Source organism: Phaenicophaeus curvirostris, chromosome 1, assembly GCF_032191515.1.
Source record: "Phaenicophaeus curvirostris isolate KB17595 chromosome 1, BPBGC_Pcur_1.0, whole genome shotgun sequence".
Taxonomy (NCBI): Eukaryota; Metazoa; Chordata; class Aves; order Cuculiformes; family Cuculidae; genus Phaenicophaeus; species Phaenicophaeus curvirostris.
Window position 1 is genome coordinate 6,163,929 of NC_091392.1, and position 24,309 is coordinate 6,188,237.

At 39.7% G+C, this 24,309-nt stretch overlaps 1 protein-coding gene across 12 annotated transcripts in view; it reads left to right on the forward strand.

The window, feature by feature from the left end:
* CELF2 (CUGBP Elav-like family member 2) overlaps positions 1-24,309 on the forward strand; it is a 378,130-nt gene that overhangs the window by 323,030 nt on the left and 30,791 nt on the right. For all 12 annotated transcript variants that reach the window (XM_069870320.1, XM_069870053.1, XM_069870151.1 and 9 more), the window contains one exon: positions 9,621-9,755. In XM_069870320.1, the coding sequence (XP_069726421.1) occupies positions 9,621-9,755 (135 nt within the window). The remainder of the gene's footprint in view (positions 1-9,620; positions 9,756-24,309) is intronic.

Sequence of the window (24,309 nt, forward strand, 5' to 3'; positions counted from 1 at the left end):
GCTCAAACGTTTACATTGAATTTGGCTGGTGCTGGATCAGGTCCTAAAAGCTGCGGTTATTTAAGCCAAACTGTCTGGTTAAGAAGAACCTGGAAAGTACTGTAGAGACAGGATAAACATGGAGGGTTTATATTACATGAGGTCATTGTAGAAAATTTAAATGTTCAAAAATATATGTTCTGTGAAGATTTTCTATTGTTCATTAATGTAAAGTATTTTGGCAGGCCTAAATACTTGCTTATTACAGAAATATTTGTATATGTCTGATGATTCAAGATATATAAACATGCACACTACACATAAAAGACACAAAGGGTCTCTTAACTTCATTGAACAGTCAGTGTGTTTTGCTTAATGAAGTCATGCAGTAGAAGAAACCACACTTTTGGCTTTTCTTGCTTTGGCTTTCAGATCTCTATACTCTCTACAGCTGGGACTTTCTGTGTTTTTCCAATGTATGTTTTTTGTCCCAGTCCCCTCCAAGTTCTCTCACAGTTTGGTTGCATTTTGGGTTGAACTTCTGGCCCTTTCTGAGCCCAGTTCAATCCATTCCACCCTTCTTCTGTTACCCAAGCCAGATTTCCTCCTGTTGCAGAGTCTGTTGGAGCAGATGGATGAGAGAAACTCTGCAAGATTCTGCTTTTTGAATATTTTCCTCTAATTGTTGGATTGGCTCAGTGGATCTGGAGGGACCGGTGGGAAGCCAGGACCATCTGCACAAAAGCTCTATGCTTTTGCATTGGCCTAAGGATCCTTTATATCCTCTGAGTCTTTGGTGGCTTCATTCCAGCAAAGCCATACTGAAGGAGGACTTCTCCTGCTATGACCTCTTTAGGGATATCATATTAAAAGTAAAGGTCACGGAGAAACTGTTTCCAGCTCATGGGAGCTTCTTAAAGATAACTACAAGTTTTAAAAATATTGACCTCAGGGACTAAAAACGTTGAGCTTTTGCAACAGTAATGCTGTTGAAAGTCCTGCTTAATTTAACCCATAGATTTTTTGGGGGGAATAGATTAAATTACTCCATTTAGCATTTTTGGAGAGGCAAAATTTGAAACGAGTGAGCCTGTTCTCAAATCCACGTGTCATTCCTGCTTGCAGGAGAAGGAGAGACACCTTGAGAGGAAACCCAAGACTCAGCAGTTTACAAGACGTGCTTATTCAGGTGGTAAAAGTGCATGATGTGGAAGTTTGGCCATGTCTGGGCACAAGATGTGTAGCTCTGTCTGGGTTCTCCGTAAACAGTGAAAGGAAGGAGAGGGGCATTTTATTGCCTTCGTGGGTGGAATTCATTCTACTGAACCTCAGCAGTTTGGAAATTAGGTGTCCAGTCTCCCTGCGTTGTCAATGAAGTCACTCTCAGGCTATAATTCATCCTACCAAGGGCTGGGGTAATCTATCTATTTTAGGATTGAATGATTCACCCTCTCACTCTCTCTCCTTTGACTTTAACAAGAACCTGGGCAAGTAACTTCTATGTGGATAAAGGTATATCAAATTAATCTTTCCCACTAGAATGGGAAGTTTCAATTGAGAAGTGTATTTCTTACCAGGAGTGTGTTTAGAGCATGCATAACTTGCAAATGTGCTGAAATCCTACACGAGCCAACTAGTAACTCTAACTTTTAGCTGAATTTCAGCCTATACTCTTAAAAAGCAGGACAGAATTAAATGTGGACTTAAAAGTTGTTTTAAGGGCTTTGCTAAATAAAACACTAAATGGTCAGGGTACCTTAAACACTGCTCAGATAAGCAGCTGGTCTAAAAGTAGGCACATATGGTTTGATGGAGGGAGCACTCAGGTCTCCTGTCTGGTTTAATTCTTAGAATATTGCTGGATCACATTCTGTCAGACATGGGCTCTGAAACCTTTACCCACATTTTTAACATCAGCATCCAGAATGGCTGTTATTAGTGTTAGCAAATAGTTGCTTTTTGGCCTGGAGATGAGGAATTTTAACTTAATCCACAATTTTTAATGTCCAGTCAGGATTTAATTCAGAAGGAATAAATCCTTATTATTGGGAAGGATAAAGTTTCCAACGAAAAGGAATTCAAGTTAGTGGGAACTGCTTATGAGCTGTCCAGATTTCACTCTGATAATCACCACTGACTTTGAAATTCTCTGCGCATGTTTGTCTCTAAAATGTAGCCAGTGCCTTCCTTTATTAGAAATTTGTTCAGCAAGTGAATCTCAACTATTTCCTAATATGATTTTATTATGGGTTTGGAAACCCAAGAGCTGATGAGGCTTAAGAAGTCTTCAGAAATGGCTTATGACTCTGTTGCCTCCTCTACAAGCACCTGGTAATTCCAAATTTATAGCTATCACAGAAGAAAAGCTGCGGTGACTGAAATGAGGCAAATTGCTTCATTATATGAAAGTTTGTGTCAGAGGCAGCACAAGAAGTTGTAAAATGGAAATCTCGTGCTCTCAAATTTCCCCGTGTTTTCACAGAACTGCATCTGTGACTGTGCAGCACTACAAAAATTTCCTGCGAATGTGCTAATAGGCCTTATGAGAATGTTCTATCACCACCCATCTGTCACTTTTTAACAGGCCTGATTGGCAAGCACTTGTAACAACTGACATCTGTTCTCACTTATTGATATGTAGATTTATGGTAATTGCTGTGAACAATAAGACACAAAATTACCTAAGGTGTACATTAAATTAAATTTTCATGCCCCTATCCTTATAAATAATTTTTTTTAAATCTTAAGTTTCAAGCAAGGCATACTGTGCATCTGTTTTGTACAGAATTTAATTGTTTTTTTAATCTGCCAAATAACAAAATGAAAGTTGAATTTCCTTACAATCTTGAATATTTGCCAAGCTGATAACGCATTGGTAAATACATGTTATTAAAAATGGAATCAAACTGTATTGTAAGTCTGTTTTTTTTAATCATTTCCCTTTAATTCCTAACATCATCTCCATCATGAAGATCAAGAGTTGTTCCTTACCCAGACGGGGTTTTTGTTCCCCTACAGGGGGATTTTCATTTTTCATGTGCAGCTCTGCCTATGAGGCTCTTCTTCAGCGTTAGGCAATTTGCATTTCTTCAGAGAGAGGTGCATTTGCTGAGTGAGCAGCACTTTCAAATAAAAATGATCTCCTCATTTGCGGTCCAGCTCTGTTGCGGGATTTGGGACTGTTTTGAAAAAGCTGTAGGATGTGAAATGTGTGAAGACAGTGTGTGAAAGGGAATGAGAGAGCAGATTAGTCCCACAGAACTATACCTTGGCTGAGGTTCAATTGAACCCAAAACACCCATTTGAAAGCAAAATACTTTCTGGGCCTGGGACTTAAGACCATTTGGTTTCCTCCTCCAAGTTCGTCCTAGCAAGTGAGATGTTGATGCACTTGACAAGTGATGGGAAGCAACCAATGAAAAGGGAGCCGAGATGGTAAATTGCCTGGGGAATGTGAAACAGTGATGACAGGACCCTTTTTGTATATGTTTGAACAGGCAGAGGACCCTAAACAGGATGCATATTAAGTGATAAACCTGTTGACAGGAATGTCACAAAGAGGCTACCAAAGCCTCATACAGCCCACTGACTACTATCCACTGCTGTTGTTTCACATGGGCATCAACGATATAGCCAGGAGCAGTCTGAAGGTTATCAAGAAGGATTACAGAACCCTGGGAGCAGCAGTAAGGGAATCTGGAACACAGATAGTTTTTCATTCATCCTCCTGGTCAAAGGGAAGGGGTTTGAAAGGGCCAATGGAGTCTGGCAAATCAACAAATGGTTACAGGACTGGTGCTGCAGCTAAGAATTCAGCTTATTATACTATAAGACTCGCTTTGAGAAAGTTGGTCTACTGAGGACTGCTGGAGTCAATCTGCCAGAGAAGGGGAAGAGCATCTTTGCTCATAGGCTTGCCAAGCTGGTGAAAATGGCTTTAAACTAAAGTTGCTGTGGGAGGGGAACATCAATCCATCCCGCTCCTACCAGTTTGATGCCAGTGCCAGCAATTGATGCCTAGAGCTTGAAGAAAGATCACAGGTCAGCAGGAGAGCACCTGAAGAGCAACACAAAAGATTTCCAGCCAATAAGTCAGCTTCATCAGCCCAACTTAAATGCCTCAATACACAAACCCACGTAGCATGGGGAATAAACAGCAGGAGTTGGAGATGTGCACAAGCCTGCAGGGTTATGATCTCAATGGCACATAGTGCAATGGATCCTGTAACTGAAGTGCTGCAGTGGAGGGATGCAAGCTCTTTAGGAAGGACAGGTAAGGGAGAAAAGGAGGGTGTATTACCCTCTATGTCAATGAGCAGCTGAAGTCCTTGGAGCCTTTCCTGGTTTGGATGAAAAGCCGATCAAAAGCCTGTGAGCTAGGATTAAAGGGAGAGCATGGACAGGTGACATTACAATGGGGATATGCAAAATTAGGTGATTGGTGACAATCCACATGGCTTCACTAAGGGTAAACTGAGCCTAACAAGTTTGTTTGCCTTCTACAAGGGAACCACAGTGTTGGTAGATAAGGGAAGAGTAACTGACATGATCTATATGGACTTGCGCAAAGCATTTGACACCGTCCCACATGACATTCTTGTCTCTAAATTGGAAAGACATGTATTTGATGAATAGACCACTCAGTGGATAAAGAATTGGTTGGATAGTCACACTCAGAGTGTTGTGGTCAACGGTTAAATGTCCAAGTGGAGAATGGTGATGAATGGTGTTCTGCAGGGATCAGTGTTGGGACCAGTGTGATTTAACCTCTTTGTCAGCATCATGGAGAGTGGGATTGAATGTACCCACTGCAAGTTTGCTGTAAGCATCAATCTGTGCCAACACATTGGAGGGAAGGGACGCCATCCAAAGGGATGTTGACAGGCTTGAAAAGTAGGTTTATGCGAACCTCATGAAGTTCAACAAGGCCAAGTGCAAGATCCTGCACCTGGGTTGGGGCAATCCCAAGCTGAAATACAGGCTGGACAGAGAATGGATTGAGAGTCACCCTAAAGAGAAGGACTTGAGGGTGCTGGTGGATGAGAAGCTCAACATAAGCAAGCAATGTGTGCTTGCAGCTCAGAAAGCCAATCGCATCCTAGCCTGCATCAAAAGATGTGTGACCAGCAGATCAACAGAGGTGATTATCCCCCTCTGTTCCGCTCTCATGAGACCTCACTTGGAGTACTGCATTCAGTTCTGGAATCCTCAGCACGAGAAGGCTTGTAGTGATAGGACAAGGGGGAACAGATATAAACTGGAGAGCAGCAGATTTAGGCTTGACATAAGGAGGAATTTTTTCACCATCAGAGTGGATAGGCACAGGCACAGGTTGCCCAGGGAAGTTGTGGCTGCCCCATCCCTGCAGGTGTTCAAGGCCAGGTTGGATGGGCCTTGGGCAGCCAGGTCTGGTGGGATGTTCCTGCCCATGGCAGGGGGGTTGGAACTAGTCTTTAAGGTCCCTTCCAACCCAAACTGTTCTATGATTCTATGATTCTATGGTTCTATGATTCTATGATTCTATGATTCTATGATTTATTAGAGCGAGTCCAGAGAAGGGCCATGAAGGTGATGAGAGGACTGGAGCGCCACCCATAGAAAGGCAGTCTGAGAGAGCTGGGCTTGTTCAGCCTAGGAAAGAGAAGGCTTCAGGGAGACCTTACAGCAGCCTTCCAGTATTTGAAGAGAGCCTACAGGAAAGCTGTGGAGGGGCTCTTTCTCAAGTAGTGCAGTGATAGAAGGAGGGGTAATGGTTTTAAGCTGAAAGAGGGTAGATATTAGGAAAAAATTTTTAGTGTGAGGGTGGTGAGGCACTGGAACAGGTTGCCCAGAGAAGTCGTGGATACCTCATCCCTGGAAATGTTCAAGGGCAGGTTGGATGAAGCTTTGAGGAGCCTGATCCAGTGGACGGTGTCCCTGACCATGGCAGGGGGGTTGGAAGTAGGTGATCTTGAATGTCCCTTTCAACCCAAATCATTCTTTGATTCTATGACACAATCAGCTCTAAACTGTGTCGTATGACGCTGAGTGCCATAAGCTCTTGCTGACAGTCACATTTGAGTTCTCAGTTCAATGGGGCTCTTTTTTTTCCTTCTATTATGCGTATGTGACAACAAGCAGTCTTTTTTCCAGAAGGCGTTGAAGCTGACACCCTGTAACATCTGCAGAGCTGGTTTGTGGCCAGTGTCTTTTAGTTACCTCTGCAGTAAAACAGACTGGGTGGGGAGACATCGTCATCACTGCCTAACTCTTGTTCTTAATATTTTTTTGGCATTGAAACTCTTTCATCAAGTTGATGGGTTCCTCTTGTGCTTCCACAGGAAATATCCCACTATTAAAAAATTGTTTTCTGAAATGAAGCAATGCTGATGTTTGTTTTGCATCCACACAGACGCAACAGTGGTTTGTGAGCCCAGAGAGAGCAGTTTTTTTGTTCCACTGCCTGTTGACCTTGTCTTGCCTCTGTACTTTTCCTTGAGCACTGTACAGTGCACATATGCTGCCTTCGAGTTTCACGGCCCTCTATGCTCATAGCCTCCTACAGCCTCACATGCTTGGGCAAAGCTGTGCACGTAAAATGCAATAGAAAAAAAAAACAGTATTAAATTGCTTCAAAATCCATTTGCTTCTAAACTGTGGTTTGGAGAAAAGTCCATGCATTTTCAAGAAACATGTAGGATTTCATCTAGTTGAAGCTATTTTGCAGTATCTCCTCTGGTACCATTCTGTATTTGTTCATTATTGTTTAATCCTGCCATGTGTGCTGTTTTAAAAGTCCAAAGTGGAAACCTTCCCGCAGAAGAGATATAAGCTGATTATGACTGATCCTTCTGATGAATAGCTAACCAGCAGGTGATTGAAAGCCATGGTGCCATGGTAGAGAGCAACCCACTGCTTTCTCAAATCTGTGTTATGGAACAGCATAAAATATGACCTCAGTGAAGAATGACAATGTTTGCTGGATGGTCTTTGCTGGATCATTTATACTTCTTATGAAAGAGGAAGATAAATAAATATCAATCCAGGATGAAAATTAATTCCATGTCTCATTTTGAGACCCACCGTCTGCTTGGTCTGCAAAGAGCTGGACCCCAACTTAAGTCTTCTCTACCCCTAAAATCTTGTTTGAAATAATCTTCAAAATCTCACTATCAAAGAAAGAGGCTTTTTTAATGGTGGGGAAAAAAAATATATATCTATATACCCAAAGCCAGCAAGTAGATTAACTAAGTAGTTAAGAAAAAAATTAAAATTATGCTTGCATATCTGAATTTCTATCTGAATTGGAGTTTTTGACTGAAAAGTTCTCAAGTTAAATCAAAACTGTTATGAATTTCCTTGCAATATCTGGTTTCAGAAATTTATTTGTTAGTATGGTTCTGCTTCCAAAATTTTTATTCTAGACTTAGTAAAAGTAATTTTTTTTACAATATTCAGTCAACTTTTCCTGCTTTAGAAGAAGACTATGTTCAAGATTTGAGATGTTTTAAGCAGTTTTATTCTATTCATTTGAGTATCCAATATCTAATTCTTTATAAAGTGTCTGTGTACTTAAGGTATAGTATTGCCATTTCAGAGTTACCTTTCTTTAAGCTCTTAGACTTCAAGAAAGCTGGTTTAGAAGACTGATCAAATGACCCATGATCACTTTATTTAGTAGTTACACCTAATTGTCTACATTAGTGATGACTTCTGACTAGGGTATTTATTGCACCTTGCAAAATAGTTTGGATGGTAGGGTTTGGGAAAAGCCTTTATTTTTAAGATGGACATTAGCCTCTGAAAGAGACTTTTTGGTCATGTAATTCCTTCACGTGTATTGTGCAGATTCCAGACTACAAAGTGGTGGATCTTGGATCGACTACAACGTTATTCCTAACGTTGTCATTATGTCACATTTTCAAAAGCGTCAGCATCTGAGCTGACTTTGGGCATTTGACTGAGATACAGAAGTTAATACCTCAGCCAAGCTAGGGGATCACTTGAGACCTGACCTGCCTGTTGAACATGCTGTTTTTAAATTAAGGGGTTTATTCATTGACTGTACTAACTTGAGTGCGTAACACATGCATTTGAAAGTAGTATCACTCTCTAATTACTGCAGGAGTTCTCAGATCCTAGAAAATACCTGTCTTTCATTGCATTCTTCTTTTTATTCTCAAACATACTTACACAGCATTATGTTTAACTTCTTTTCTTATCTTCTTCAAGTTGTTACTATGTTCCCCCAGTTTGAGAAACAAAGTGTGCAGGGAGAAGTAATATCTCCTTTTAGACAAATCAACAATCAGAAAAAATTGGACATGTTTCCAGGCACTCAAGCTCTTCTTTTGCTGATCCCAAAACATTATGTAGTCTTCCTGGCTCTATTCTAGCTCTATACCTTGGTCTAAAAAAGGTGTTGCTCTTCCTACCACCTGACCTTTTGTGTGTAATTATCAGGACTACAAGAACACAATAGAAGTCTTTTAGCACTTTGGTTTTATATACTTTGTCAATTGTGCTGAGGGCTCTAGCAGCATGCACAGATCTTCCTCACATGTACAAACCAAAACCGATGATGTCTGACTGCCATCCAAACAAATCTCTCTCACTTCCATATGTGAACACCCAGTTTGACTGTGGCCCCTGTGGACACCTGTGTCTTATTCAGAGGATCCTGAGAAGGATCTAGTCTGGTTAATGCTAGCATCTAACTTGTATCTGCATTTTAGTCTGTTACTAAAGCAATTTGTCTTAGAGTAACTGCCTAAGTATTTTGTCTAAGTCCAAAATAAAAGGTGGATACTTTTGAAGGCCTCTGAAGAAGCAGACACTTATCCCTCTGATTTAAGTCAAATGAATATTATTTGCTTAATCATCTTTTTCTCCATTTTGCATAAATTCTATTTATTGTTTGTCCTTTTTTACTTGCCATCTAAATTAGAGCCCTTGCTATGTAAATGCATCCCTTTCTTGAAGGTCCTCATTGAAATTCAGGTATATCTTTCCCAGATCTTCTAAAATAATGAAGTGATATGTGGCTGAATAGACTTGATATCACAGTCCAGAGCTTTTGGCCCCAAAGTCCCAATCTCAGTGATGGCTGCGTGATCAGACTGATACTAATTTGATGTTCATAGTTCATGTGTGTTTTTAGAAATGAACCATCAAAAGGAAGTCAGCGCAATTATTGGCTACTGCATGGTGTAGCCTTAGTAAGCTTAGAACATTCAGAGGGGACACAGGAAACAAATTGTATTCATCCCAATTATATGACCTTGTCCTGAGTGTGTTTTAAACATTAGTTATCTTCTTTATATCCCCTGTTGTGTCAGGAAATAATATTGCTCCTGGGCTTCACACAGAGTTTAAATTACTTTAAATTCTACACTTCCCTTATAGAAGAGGCACAAACCAAGTTTAATTTTCTTGAACTAGAGGCTGATGCCTTTGCTGTATTCTCTCAGCTCTGAGGTAGAGGTGTGAGAGATGATATTCAAGGACTCTAAGAGGTGCTTCCCAGATTATAGATGTCTTGGGATTCAAAAGAAGAATTGATTCTCTTGGCAAGATATGTGCCAAGCTCCATATCCATTGAAAATAGATTTTTTATTGTTACTAGTATCTGTTTTAATTAAACTTATTGCTTCTCCACACAGGCATGAACGCTTTACAATTACAGAATTTGGCAACTTTAGCAGCCGCAGCAGCCGCCGCCCAAACCTCAGCTACTACCACCAATGCAAATCCTCTCTCCACAACAACTGGTGCTCTGGGAGCCCTCACAAGTCCCGGTAAGAGCGGAGTGCTTGCTTTCAAATTACAAACATGAGAATAAATTGGAAGATCATAGTTAAACCAGTGATTCCAGGTTGTGTCTAAGTTCTGTGATCATGTAGATTCTGAAGGCCCTTTTAAGAGCTGAATATGTTTTTGTTGCTGGTTATTTTTAAGCAAATAACTAATTTTTCAAGCGATGCAGTGTAAACTTGATCAGCTTTCAAGAATCATTTCAGAGGCCATTAAAGCCTAACAGACCTGTCTTACAAAACTACATGAAAATTACGGTTGCATGGAAAACTTAAGCTAAACTGTATTCTTGAGAAAGAATTCAGAACATGATCCAGTCATTCCAATCCTACACAAAGATCAACTGAGGTGGTTCCCAGCACATCACAAGTGTTGTCTTCACCCATGATGAACTACGTCCTTCTCCTTTTCCTTCTCTTTTTCTTACTGTAGCCTCATTTGAGCTTTTTCCTCTGGTCCTAACTGAGAATACAGTTAGAGAAGTGATGCTAGATGGACAAGAAATACACAACCAGATTCTGACTTCATTACACTAAGTAGAAGACAGATTTATGAGGGAATAAGGGACCGGAAAAGAGGTGGTGATGCCCCCATGACCACCATGTAGACTTTTGCTCATGCGTGTCCAATGTCTACAAAAACCTAGAGGAAAATCAGGGCAAATCCAGAGTTCAGTAACACTTTAGCATCTCCAGAATCCACAGAGGGAGATGTTGATTCAGGGTACTTACTCTGGATTTACAGTGATGCAGCTGAGTCAAGAATCCTGACGCTTATCTTTACATAAAGACTGCAGGGTGTAATTATTTGCATCATGAAGTGTGTTTATTGCTGTTCTAAAAACATTCATATTATTTTAGACACCACTAAAGACCATTTGTGTTTAATCTTGTTTAAGTGTGTATTTGTTCTCTGTGAAAAAGTAATTCATGGCAGACGGTTTGAGCTCATCATTAAGGAAAACAGTCTTCACTGCACAATAGAACTGGGACTGAGTTTTGTGCTGGGTGTTAAAGCTGGCCAATATTTCCTATTATATTGCTGTTTTAATGTTCATTTGGGCGAAGAGGTTAAATGAAAGGCTATGTGGCAAATACTGAGCTTGTGCAGCATTTTCCTGTTTCTGGTATAAGCCTTATCTCGACCTAAAAATAATATTCATTCGCAACACCTCTGAGAAGCTAGTTGGGTGAAAATAATTTTGATTTGCAGATGTATATTGTTTTTAACCTGAGCAATCTCTTCCCTCTGTTCTAGAGCTGGAGCTTAATGCTTTGCAAAAGGCTAGTGCCACTGTCAATGTTTCTGCAGTACTCTTGTCTAAATGTCACCCATTTATAGAAGTGAAAATGTTGTGTTTTATGCATGCTCTGGAATATCTCTGCAGTTTCGCTGTTAAATGTCTGATTAGTCTGCCCTCCCAGAGCATGCTCAGCATTTCTTGAGCCATACTGACAAGACTTCTCAGGCCAGCTCAGTGTATTGCACTGCGGTGCAGGGGGGCTAGAATTAACTTTCCTTATTGTTGCAGCTCTGCAGCAAAGTGGCACCAGAACGTCAGGCAGTAGCATGTTCCTGCCGTGCTGTTTGTTTCGCCATGTTAGCACAGGACTCATATTCGTCCTTAAGGTCCACATTTTCCTCTTTCCCTCTCCAACACAATCATCTTATCTAGCCTAACTGCCCTGCTGTTCCTTCTTTTAATCTGATCTCAAGGCTCCTTGAGTTCCTTGAAAGTGGTTTCATATGTGCAGGGGCACATGGTTAGAAAGGTACTTCATCTGCACTGGGCAAATACTTCTTTGGGCTAACTAGAGCTTAGTATTGCTTGGAGTGACATTGTTGAGCAAATGCCTAGGTTTTTCCAGAGGTTAATGGTTTTCGCTAACAAATTGAAGATGGTTTATTTTCAAAAAGTTTTGGACATTTAACCTTTGAAATATTGTGTTCAGAATGACAATTGCTTTTGAAAGTCTTCTAGATAGTGGCTGTACACAAGTGTTTCTAATATTAGACAGCTTGTTGCGTCAAAGAGAAAGGCTGTATCAAATAGGTCCGTTCACCTATTTATGTTGCACAACCAAGCTAAAATCAAGCCTTGTTAAAATGTCCTTCAGTTTAACCTTTCTTATCTGGTTCCACATTCTCCACCCTATTAAATATTTTGTTAACCTGAATAGTATCTTCAATGATTCTTCTCTGCACTATGGAAAATGCATTTAGTTCGATAAAGCTTTTCATAGTAACTCAAAGTATTTCCATTAAAACTTGAAATATGTTGGCAGAAAACATTTAAATCTGCCTTTCAATGTGTGGATATTTGGAGGCCTTGAGGGTATTTTTTTGGTCTCGTTTGCTTTTAATAGAACACTTGAGTTTGTTGTGTTTCATAAGTGTAAATTATTTTGTCTGATTTCAAAGCCTGCACTAAGCCCAGGAAAAAATGTTTGTGTGTCTCCAGATAATGTATTAAATTAATATTTCTCGGTTCAGAAAACTGCCCAAATTTAGGAGAGTGCAAAGGTACATGTTTAAATTTAATCCTTTTCTTGATGTTGTTAAAGCATACCGCATGGAACAGGGTTGGGCATAAGCATGTACTTCTAATATGCTTTAAACCACAGCAGCCACCTAAATTATGTCCATGTTTTTACCCGTATATACGTCCCCTGAAGATCTCTTCTGAATCAGTCTTTGACCAAGAGCGTTTACTTCTTTGTAGATGTGTCACAAGAACCCTAAAAGGTGGTTACTTCAGTTAAATTCAGCTTGCAGCTTAATTTTATATAAATAAGATTCAGCAGCCTTCAGTGCATCAAACTGTTGTGGAGGGATGTGGTCAGACTGACTGTGTTGCATTGGCAACGCGGAAAAACAGGTGAGGAAGTAAGGAACCAACAGGGCATCAAATATTTGGGGGTATCAAGTGTTGCTGCTGGCTTGTAATTGCAATAAATTCAAAAATAAGAGAAAAATATTCAGCATCTAATAATGACTGCTCAATCTGTATGAAACTCCTTCTTCAAGGTTCATACAATCACATATTTCCAAACAAATTAAACTCCAATGATTGTTCTCTCATACACTCTTACTAAATAGTTTTGACCACAAGAGTGTCTGAGGACACTCATTCTCCTCCAAGTGCTAAATACTTTCTCTTAAGCTTGAAATAGTATTCATTCAGAAAGATCAGAGACAATGCAATCCCCCAAACTATTAATTTTTTTATAATTGTAAATTTATAATTTCAATTTTGCATACCCATGGAAGTCTCTCCCTACAGCATTGTTAGAAATGATTTTTTAAAAGCCTTTGCTTAAAAAAACATGAAAGATTAAGCTTTTTCATTTTATAAATCCCCTCAGGCAATAAATAGGTTCTTTTGTCTCTTGGCCCTGGAAAAAAAATTAAAATGGTTTAAATTGCCCATGGTTAAAGTAACTGTTTCTTGCAACTATCAGATGGTACTGAATAAAAATGAAAATGAAATCATGAAAGAATAAAAACCAGGTAAATGCATATTATGTCTTTCATGAGTTTCTCAGGGGTCTTTTGAAGACTCGTTTAATCATCTTTCCTGTCTTTTATTTTGATATGATAATTGTTTCCTTTATTTACTTTAATCACCTCTATTTAGTTAATTAATTCTTCACTTTCTTTTCTTTTCACGCACTTAAAATACTTTTCTGTTTTAAAGGAAGATACCTGTAGTATTTCATAACCTGACTCCAGGTTGTCTGACCCAGTTTCCCTCAACTCCTTTTTGGTTGAGCCCTAGAAGTTTGCATTTCCCATTAACTGGGATTTAGGAGGCACTACCTCAGGTATAAATATCAACACTGTAAATTCTCATTTTAGGCAGGATGACTCTTAGTTGAGATTCGGGAACCTTGTCCTGTCCTTCAGAGACTGACCTTGACATGTCCTGCCAATGGATTGACTAGCAAAGAGCTCACAGGGAGACTGCTATTCCAGTGCCTGCAAAGATTTATGGTTAATTCAGTGGGTGGCAGGAAGCCCTGGAGGTGAATGTGAAGGAGGGACATATAAGCTCAGGATAAGAGTATTTGCTTCTAACACTCTCTGACATTTAATTTGCCTCACTTGACCCACTACCCTGATTTTCTCAAAGATAATAATGTTTATTATGAAGCTCTTGATTTTTTTTTTTTGCAAATGGATGTAAAGCAACAGCAGAAAAATGTTTTGTACTCATAGGAAGAAAGTGGAAGCTTTGTTTCATATGCCAGCTTGCTGTGTTATCTTTCCCTTCTCTGTTACTGCATGGAATTTTATTGCTTAATGGCAAAACATTAGAGTCACAGAATCACATCGGTTAGTAGACACTTCCCAAGGTCTCTACTCCAGGCTGCTGCTCACAGCAGTACCACTCGGAGCAGGTTGGTGAAAGCCATGTCCAATCGAGGCTTGAATATCTCCAAGGAAGGAGATTCCACAGCCTCTGTGAGCTCATTTCAATTTTATTTGTTAAAATTCATGCATAAATGTTTTCTTCAGTAACCAGTAGGAAAGCCCTTCTGTGTGGAAATGAAGAAACGAAACATCTAATTATACATCCAAATTTATCTGCATAAACATACACAATATAACTTCTGAGCTCTGGGGGGATGGAATTGCTAAACCAGAAGCTAATTCAGTTACAGAATTAGGAGCCTTGTTTTTCCATGACTTTTCATGATTATTTGATTCTCTAAACTATTATTTATTCACACAGCTGAACTAGCTATTCATGCTTCAGTAAAAAAGCTCTTCAGGTTTATCTGCTGTGTAAACCTAAGAAGAAATCTTTCTGAAAAAATATTGTCAATGTAGAAAGTAAGACTTTTTTCTTTAACAACTTCTTAAAATCCAGCCCTGCTTTTGCCATATTATATCAGAATTCAGCCATTAACTCTTATGTTGGAAAAAAATCTCTTCTAAGCACAAAAGTCTAAAAATACTCATTTCAGATGGGTGCTGACATTGAAGAATAATAACCAAAAAAAAGGAAGTCTGTCAAGTATAGAATAAACTGAAAAAGAGAAAAAAGCCTGATTACAGTGCCTGTCCTGTAGGAATTAATTCATCCTTTTCCCCCCGCTAAAAGCAGAGAGTTATAAGTTATAGTTAGCGTCCATGGTTCGTTATTTTCTTTACCCCCTAAATAGCATGAAGATTGTCTTTGTTAGTTGAAGGTATTCATGTTGTGAACACAATTGTTGAAATGTTAGAGATTTTATAGAATATACAAGATGCTTCAGCTGAGAAGCAGTGAAAAATGTTCAAATAATCATTCTTAGAAGATTCTCTTTTTGTTCACTTCAGTACAATACGTTTTTCTCCAATCAGCGGTGCAAGTCTGCCACCATGACTCTTTTGTTAGAGGCCGATACACCCACTGAGATAGCTGTGATTTGCTTCCAGAATGATCCAAAAATAACCCTAGCAGTAGGTGTGTAGGAAGGTCTGGCAGTTTGCTAAAGAATGAATTGAGGTAGATGTTTCATGTTGAAAAAAGATCAGTTTAAAATTCTTCATACTGTAGTACAAATGGATTATTTTTGTACCATTTCATAGGGAATTAACGCAGGTTCCAGTCTTATAAAATCATTTAAAATAAGCTTTATTAGTTTTGCAGTACACAAGAAACTTCCCTAGCATAATGTTCATTATTTTTAGGATAAAGATACAGTTGATAAATATAACACACATCTTAAATAAAGGTTTATACAGTATACATACAGTACATGCACCCTGGATAGATGCTTAAACAACCCAAGTGTTTGATTTTCAATTTTATATTTAAATCTGGTTGCATTACTAACACCGTTACCTTAGGGCTCTGAGCACAAAACAGTCCAATGCCTTAACCCTGATCTCAGCACTAATTTTTTTAAAATATGTGTTTGCAAGGAAGTCTTGGATTGAAACCTTGCCTTAGCATGCCCCTGATCCAGTGTCTGTCACTTGACTGCATAGTTCAAGGAGATTTGTTATGAGAGAAGTGTATTTCTGAACAGTTGTGTGTCAGCTTACCCACAGAGTGTTAAGTTTCTGAGTCTGTGCCTAGGCTCCTAAGTAAGTGAATTGATTTTGACTGTTCATAGTGCCCAGAGATTATGCTACTTCTTGGAGAGATATATAGGTACTAAGCCCATCCGATAATTAGGTCACCCTTTAAGCAAGCATCCAAAAATGAGCCAAAGCCAAAAATAGGAAACTGGGCATGCTTTTTTGACCTATATTTGTATTTTTAATAATACTTCAAAATGTCTTAAATGATTAAAGAAGAAAAGAGTAGGAATTGAGGCTAAAAATCTCCCAGAGTCTCAGTACAGTAAAAGGAGAGGTGAAGGGGTGATGAATTCCCATGGAGCCTCTCTGGAACAGTGCTATCTCTCCCTGGTCTCCTCATTTGGAAAAACAAGCCAGCAATAACCTGAAGGATGCCGATGGCAGCAGACAGGCTGGCAATTAAGTGGAATGACCTGTTTGCATATTTCTCCCTTAAAATGTAACAGATCTTTGTATATTCTCCTAGCAAATTGGTTTCCAAACAGGTGGGTGTGTTCAGCCTGAAAGGCCTTAGGGAAGTTCAGTTACTGAATGGCTGGACTTAGGGTGGGAAAAACCTGTCAGTGAAGTGTGAGACTGCCAGACAATTGCAGAAAGGGATATTTTGGAAAAGCTCCTTGCCTCTTTCTTAGAATCAACATTGTCAATTTATTAATGATTGGCACAGAAATCTCTGAACGTTTCCTCAAAACTGCATAAATACCAAAGTTGTACACTGAAAGGACAGAGATGTGTGCATATTTTTCAATGAAGCATTTTGCTACTTAATTCTTCTGGGTTGGTTTTTTTTAGGAAACATTGTACAGACTAAACCATGGATTAGCAGGGTCTAATTCAACAGGAGACATGTTTGTTTTTTAAACATTAGTACATTATCATCTTCCTAAAGTATTAAATCTGTCGCCTTAGCACATTTCAGGATTTATTGTGCTTGCAGTATACAAATAACACTTATAATACACTATATTTTGGAAGTGTCTCTCTACCCCACTCTTAATCTCTATTTCAAGCCACAAGGATTCCAGTTTTATAAAAGGCTATTTTTCTTTCTGTTGGAAGTACTATTTCACATTCATTCAGAGTTGTTTCCTGCTAAAGGAACATGATATTATCAGCTTGGCTACACAGGTAGATTTGTGAGTTTATGTGCTCTATATCTTACAAGAAATTCCAAGCCCAGAAAATGCTGGAGTTCATAATATTCAGAAAGTAACGTAAATCTTAGCAAAACTTATGCACTTGAAGGAACTACGCAAGGTTTATTACTGCCAACACTGCTCCTTCAACCCTACTGAATTGTGTATGGGTACTCATGGTCTCATGGTCTGTGTGTGGGTACTCATGGGTACTCGTGGTCTGTTTTCCTAAGGCAGGATAAAAAGTGGAACATGTTGGGACTTAGAGTTTCTGAATGTCTTTAACCTAAGTGTTTCAATGTTGTGTGAAAGGGGCTAGTTGTTTGAATATGGGGTTGCTGATTTGTATGCTGGCCAAGCAAAAATATCTCTGACAACTGCATGGCTTTAAAACCAAATACAGTAAACCGTTTACTGCCTTTGCTGTTCACAGAACAAAAATGTGCAATATGAATGGAAAGAACCAGTGCCACATTGAACTACATGTGACTTTACAAATGGTCTGCAAAGGATCTGGCCGAGTAATTTTACATGACAAGATAATCTGTGGCTTACAGAGGTGAATGACTGTGTCTTGTGGTGTGCTATTACAATAAGGTTGTGCTTGGACACGCCACTAAAAATCCTAGCTTCCATGGAAATTATTATTTGTACACTTTCTGGACTTATAACTCCTTTACCTACAGACTCAATTTTTCAGTATATAGTTTATCTCATCTCTAATCTAAAATACCAGACACAGGACTCCTAAGTGTCTAAAGTAAACAAATCTTTTAGACACATCTTGCAGCAATCAGAAGACAAACACCTTCTAAGGAATATTTACCTGATCTTAAGAAAAATGTATTAGAGAGGTGAAAATGAAAATTAATCAGGCCATCCACTCCCATATACTAGAATCTGAATTGCCACAGATGCATGTGGTTAGCATTCTTGCAGAAAAAACATTGCTTACCTTGAACTATGGGCTTGGACTGCATTGACACTTCTTTTTAATGGAGAGATGCTGTTGCTTGTTGCTTTTTATTGGTGAAAGTATGTCAAAGATGTTGCAGACATACTGGGGGCAGTGTGAAGGAACTTGTACTCCAGGCAAGAGATCCTGGCCTCAAGTAGAGCCTTATTGATTATAGATCAGCAATTCTTTGGAAAGTGATTTAGAAGTGGTTGTATGCTGAAGGGGCTTCTCATGGAGGTCATTCCAGCACTGAGGCACAAGTCTTTGAACAACAGGTCATTTAATATTGGTGAGATAGCAGTAATAAGCATGAGAGCACAGCTGGAAGTTCATGAAGAAATACTAATGCTCTGGATTTGGTGGATCAGTGGTGCTTCGATGAACACAGGCCACAGCCATCAGCCCCACTCAGGGAAACAGAGTCATAAATGTTCACTAATTTTCCTTTGTTTTTTTCATATTGTGAAAAAAACAGTTTGGTTTGATTCCGCCCAAGTTAGAGCTGGAAATATCTAATGAGCATCTATGAAGTCTAACATAAGCCAGTCTCTAACGCCCTATTCTTCTCCCCAGCCTGTCTTTAAAGTACTTCCCACCCAGCATCAAAAATGATGTATCATTGTGGTCTCCTGGAGAGAATATATGGTATTTTTCAGGCATGTTGCTGAAATAGGATATATGACTTGTAGATTACACTAGAGGTGGATGGTCTTCACTGAGCAAGACATTTCAACAAACCAGAAGCATCAGCGTGGAATTGGCCCGGAATATTAACTTGCTTTTTACTCTCTCTCTCCATCTTTGTAATATCACAGGAAAATGTGCCCTTAAACACAATAGCCTCGATTCACAAAGATGTGGCAAATTAATACATTTTTGTTTCCTAGAATGTCATAGATAGGTTTGGAGGAAACTTACAGAATGTAGAACTAGAAAACTACAAAAACAGTCAGTTGATAGGTTTGTCTGCCATGCCTGTAGTACTTCTGTATGCTCTATTTTCTCCTTCTTTTCACTTCTGTGAAAAGCTCTCAAAGACCCATGCACTACTGAAGAGTTTGGATTTATGAGTTTGAAGATGGTCTCCAGTTCTTGATGACCTTGACTTCTTCTGAATTTGCAAAGAATTTAAATTAATTAATTCACCTCCCTGTTCTCTTTTTTACCTTGTATAAGTGAGTGTACTCAAAGGACTTTGAAAAATATAAAACTGTTTTCAGAAAACCAGCTTCAGCCAAAAGGATCACCACGGGGAAAGGCTCCTCTCCTCCTCTCTCCCACTGTCTTGCTCAGTCTCATTTGCACATGCATGCACACAGACACACTGAAGTGACCAAATGTTGAATGTATGCTGCTCTCTCTTCCTTCTTTGCTCTCTGATGCTTCTCTTTTTGTGTACCCTACCTGAGAAGACGTGAGTAATCTTTCATAGGAATTTTTCACCTGTAAGTAATGAAGTAGAGGGACACTGACCTATTTGAGAAAGGCTGTGATATTAGTATATGTCTTTCTATATTGTCATTCTTGTTTCCCCCTGACTTTTTCTCGATCTTTTGCTTTTGCTCTTTCCCTGGAGTGTGTCTGTCACTTTTATTTTATTCTGTCCAAGCACAAGCAGAGCACTTAAACTTACTAGAATTTTCCTTTTTGACATGTCAGACAGCACTTCCAAAATAACAGAAAATGAGAAAGTTTTACTTCTCTCTCTATGCCAATGGCAGTATGTTTATCAGAGGACCTTATGGAGAATTAACCTCCCCAGAGCAGGAAAATTCACTCTCCTTTGCCAAAAATTGCCTTATGAAACAGAACCGGTGTGTGCTGGTGCTATGTTAGCAACTGGGAGACCACCGGTTTGTGCAGGGGTGTATACTTGGATTGGCTGGAGATCACCATAAAGGGCAGACAATTTAATGCCAATCACACATGCTAGTTAGATTAGAATACTGATGAGCCCTTTTGAAAGGCCAACTGCATCTTCGTTCGGCAAAAATATTAAAATGCCCCCTTTTCCCCCACCTTCCCCTTAGATTCTCCACAAGAATAAATTAAAACTTGGAGGTGTGGTTATTATCACAGAATAATTAGACCTCTTGGGATTAGAGACACTCAACGTTTGTTAATGCCCCTGGGTTGTGATTATCTAATAATGATGATGCCTCTGTCATCGCTTAATTATTCTTCCCATTTAGAATGTTCCTTATGCAGTCAGAGCCCGTAGAGTGTGCTCATTTCAGACAGAAACGCAACTGCAAATTCCTGAGAGCAATGTCACATGGGCGGTGTGATTGACTTACCCGCTTCTCCCCCACACCCATGTTTATAATCCTCATTTCATAAGCTCCATCATTACTATACTTAAATCGCTTCTCTTTTCCATGAGACATTTAATTTGCGCTTTTAGGAGAAAATTTTTGAGCCTCCATCTCTTTAAAACAACCAGTTATTGTTAGTGCTACATACCTTACTCAGCTGACCTTAAACATATAAGATCAGATCTGGCCAAAATCCCACAGAAAACCAGATTGGTGGTCCAGATTCCACACTGCGTGAGAATCTCCTACAGTTGGGTGCTTTCCTCTCTGTTTAAGAGAGTATCTCAAAATAAGGTGTTCTAAATCAGACCAAAGTTGGAAGCTGTGCGTAGACTTTGTCCAACACACCTGGATTTTGGCCAATGTCTTCTAGTTTTTCAGTGAGGCCAGCAGGTGTTAGTCTTCTTTAGATAAAGTTTACAAGTTCCAATGTTTTTTGCAACCAAAGTTTAGAAAGAAAACAGAGAACACATCTTTAATCTGATTATGGTTAAATCCAACGGTCTCTTAGCTTTATTATCCTTCTTGTACTAACAAAGGGATAAAGGAATACTCTGTTTACCCAAGAGATTTTGCATAGTAAACAAAGATTTTAAATTCAACATGCTAGAGATTTCTACTTAGGGTTTAATATTTCTTCTCCTTTTGTCCCCAAGTCTTATAATATTTTTTGTTTTATTTTATAATTGCATTTACTCTCTTTGCATAATTTCTTTATATCTTTTTGGTCTTCTACTACTATTGTATTTTCTGTTGCACGTTTCTGTATATAAAGGAAACTAAGAGGAATCTAAAATCTCAAGAAATCATCCAAGGTCAGGAGCTCCTTTTCTTATACATAGATATAGCCCTCTGAATTTTATACACAAAGTAGTTGTGGTAAACTAGAATCAGAAGCACAGTCAAGAGTTAAGTGGCATATTCAATGTCAATTTCTGTTCCTGTAAACAGACCCAAGAACAGAAGCCAGATATCCTGTTCAGTTTTCTGCCCACACATATTCCTTCTTCAGCTTTCTTTAATTCTGCCTCAGTGTTATCTGACTTTTTCTACTTTTCCGTTACACTGTTCTAATTTTCATATGTTCATAGAATAATTAAGATTGAAAGGTCCCTCAGGATGTCTATGGTCCAACCCCCTGCAGGGTCAGTTGTGAGGTGAGGTCAGGTTCATCAATGCCTGATCCAGTCAAGTCTTGAAAACCTCTGGGGATATGGACTGGGAAATCTGGGTAATTTGCTCCAGTGTTTGACAATTCTCACAGTACAAATGTTTCTAATATCTGGACTGAACCTCTTTTATTTCAATTTATCTCTCATCATCCCACCACACAATGCTGCTCAATCTAGCTGATTACCTCCTCAAAAGTACTGGGAGCTGCTTCAGGTCTGCCTGAAGCCATATCTTCTCTAGCCTGAATGAGCCCAACTAGTTACAAGGTGCGTGCTCCAGCCCTTGACCATCTCTGTGGCCTTCCGTTGAACTCCTGCCAGCTGATCAATGTATTCCTTGCAACGAGGAACCCATATCTGGATGTAGTATTTAGATAGGATCAAACAAGTGTTGAGTAAGGAGGAAAAATCACCTGGGTCTCCTGGTTCTTCTCTTGTTCCAACAGTCCAGGATGCCATTGGGTGTCGTCGCTGCCAGAGCATGTTGCTGGCTCATGATCACCTCCCACCAGGACCCCTCCAGGTCCTTTTCAGCAGAATTTCTTCCCATCCATCCTCATCCTGTGCTACTGAAAGGCATTATTCCTTCCCAGGTGCAGGACTTTACATCTGTCCTTGTTAAATTTCATGAGGTTCCTGTTGGCCAGCTCTGCCCATCTGCATCCCTCTGAATGACAGCCATTTCCTCAGAAGCAGATTAAGTCAGATCTATTTTATTTAGTCCTTGGAGTCAGTGAGCTCAGGAAAGCAGCAGAAAATCAGAAATACACCCAAACTCAGTACAAGAAAGAGGATTCTGGACTCAGACAACCTCCATTACAGATCTGACAGGAGTGTCTCCCAAAAGAGAACATGTTTTCTCTGCAACTTCTCATGCTTAAAGTCATAGAGATACTGAACTTAAATTTGTGGGTAGTATTGATCCCTAGTGCACTGCTATATCATCTTAACCAGAGCAAAATAAGTACTTTGAACACAGAGTTATTTAAACTCTCCATTAAGTAAAACAAAAGAACAAAGCTGTGGTTCACAGCTGAGCAGTGTGCTTTGCTTTTTAACATATACACATGCCCTACAACTGACTAAGCAGGATGTGACCGGAACACAGATAAGCAGGTAGCTGATATCAAAGTAAACGTTAAGTTTCCTGTTGTGCTGTGCATTAGGTAGTGACAAGCAACTGTGGAGTGTAACACAGCGCTGCCTAAAGGAAAGCTGTCAGCAGGTCTGACATAGGTACTATTGTGAACCTCTATGTGGATAGCCCCAGCATACTTAAGCCAGTCTTGGAGCTGCCCTGAAGCCCTGCTGCACCAGAAAGTCGGTTCTGCTCCAGAAAGATTCCTCACATGGGTGGAGTGGTTGAAGGTCTATGGAAACCCACCATGCAGGCAAAGAGCTGAAGCTGCCCTTGCCTTTCTATGCCCATTCTCTCACTTAACCCTAAAACCAAAATAATGTTTCCAAAAAGAAATTTTACTTAAAATCTTTGAAATGCCTCTTTGATACTCATAATACCTTAGTCCTGGACCTGCAGTATGACTGTCTATCATTTCCATACAGTATACCAGTGTTGAAAGAGGAGGAAGGGAACAGGACAAGAAGAAGAGGAATGTAGAGTGTACACAACCTTTGTATCACCACCCATATGATAGCACGTATAGTATGGAGTTTCCAAGAGACTCCTTTTTTCCGTGGTATATCGCTTCGCTGAGAAGTTATTGGAACTCGTTATTAAACATTTACCAAAAAAAAATACGGAAAGAATGGAATTGACTAAACACTGCAAACCATCTCTCAGCTAAATCATAGTGGTAATTGATGACGTGATTGAGAGCTGCCCTGCAGAGAAGGACTTGGGGGTGCTGATTGATGAGAAGCTTGACATGAGACAGCAATGTGCGCTCACAGCCCAGAAAGCCAACTGTATCCTGGGCTGCATCAAAAGAAGCGTGGCCAGCAGGTCGAGGGAAGTGATTCTGCCCCTCTATTCCTTTCTTATGAGGCAATATCTGGAGTACTGTGTCCAATTCTGGAATTCTCAGTGTAAGAAGTATATGGAGCTGTTGGAATGGGTTCAGAGGAGGGTTGCATAGATGATCAGAAGGCTGGAGCACCTTCCATATGAGGACAGGCTGAAAGAGTTGGGCTTGTTCAGCCTGGAGAAGAGAAGGCTCCGAAGTGATCTTATAGCAACCTTCCAGTACCTGAAAGGAGCCTACAAGAAAGATGGAGAGGGACTATTCATAAAGACTTGTGGTGACAGGATGATGGGGAACGGGTATAAACTGGAGAAGGGCAGATTTAGAATAGACATTAGGAAGAATTTCTTCACCCTGAGAGTGGTGAGACACTGGAACAGGTTGTCAAAGGAAGTTGTGGCTGCCCCATCCCTAGAGGTGTTCAAGGCCAGGTTGGATGGAGCCTTGGGTAACCTGATCTAGTGAATCATGGCAGGGGGGTTGGAACTGGATGATCTTTAAGATCCCTTCCAACCCTAGTTATTCTATGATTCTATGATTCCAATTGTGTGATTTGAATAGCTTGTTTTATTCAGAGCAGCAGTGAGAAGTGTTCATCTAGTATTTTATTTCATCATCAAGTGCTCAGGCATCCTCTGTGGACCCTCCGGTTGTCCTCCTCTGTTGGGGAAGGGAATTCATTTTATGAATTGGCCCTGAGACATGAGAGGTGTGAGATTTGCCCAGTTCTGTACTATAGACGAACATAGTTCTTCAGTTTTCTTATTTCAGTATACTTAGAAGCTCTGTCAAGGGCACTCCTTGACCTTAGTTGTAGGAAGTAAATAGGCATGACAAAAATGTGCCTGTGCCTCTTAACACATGGTTCTCTAGGAGACAAGCTGGCAATTGGGAAGATGC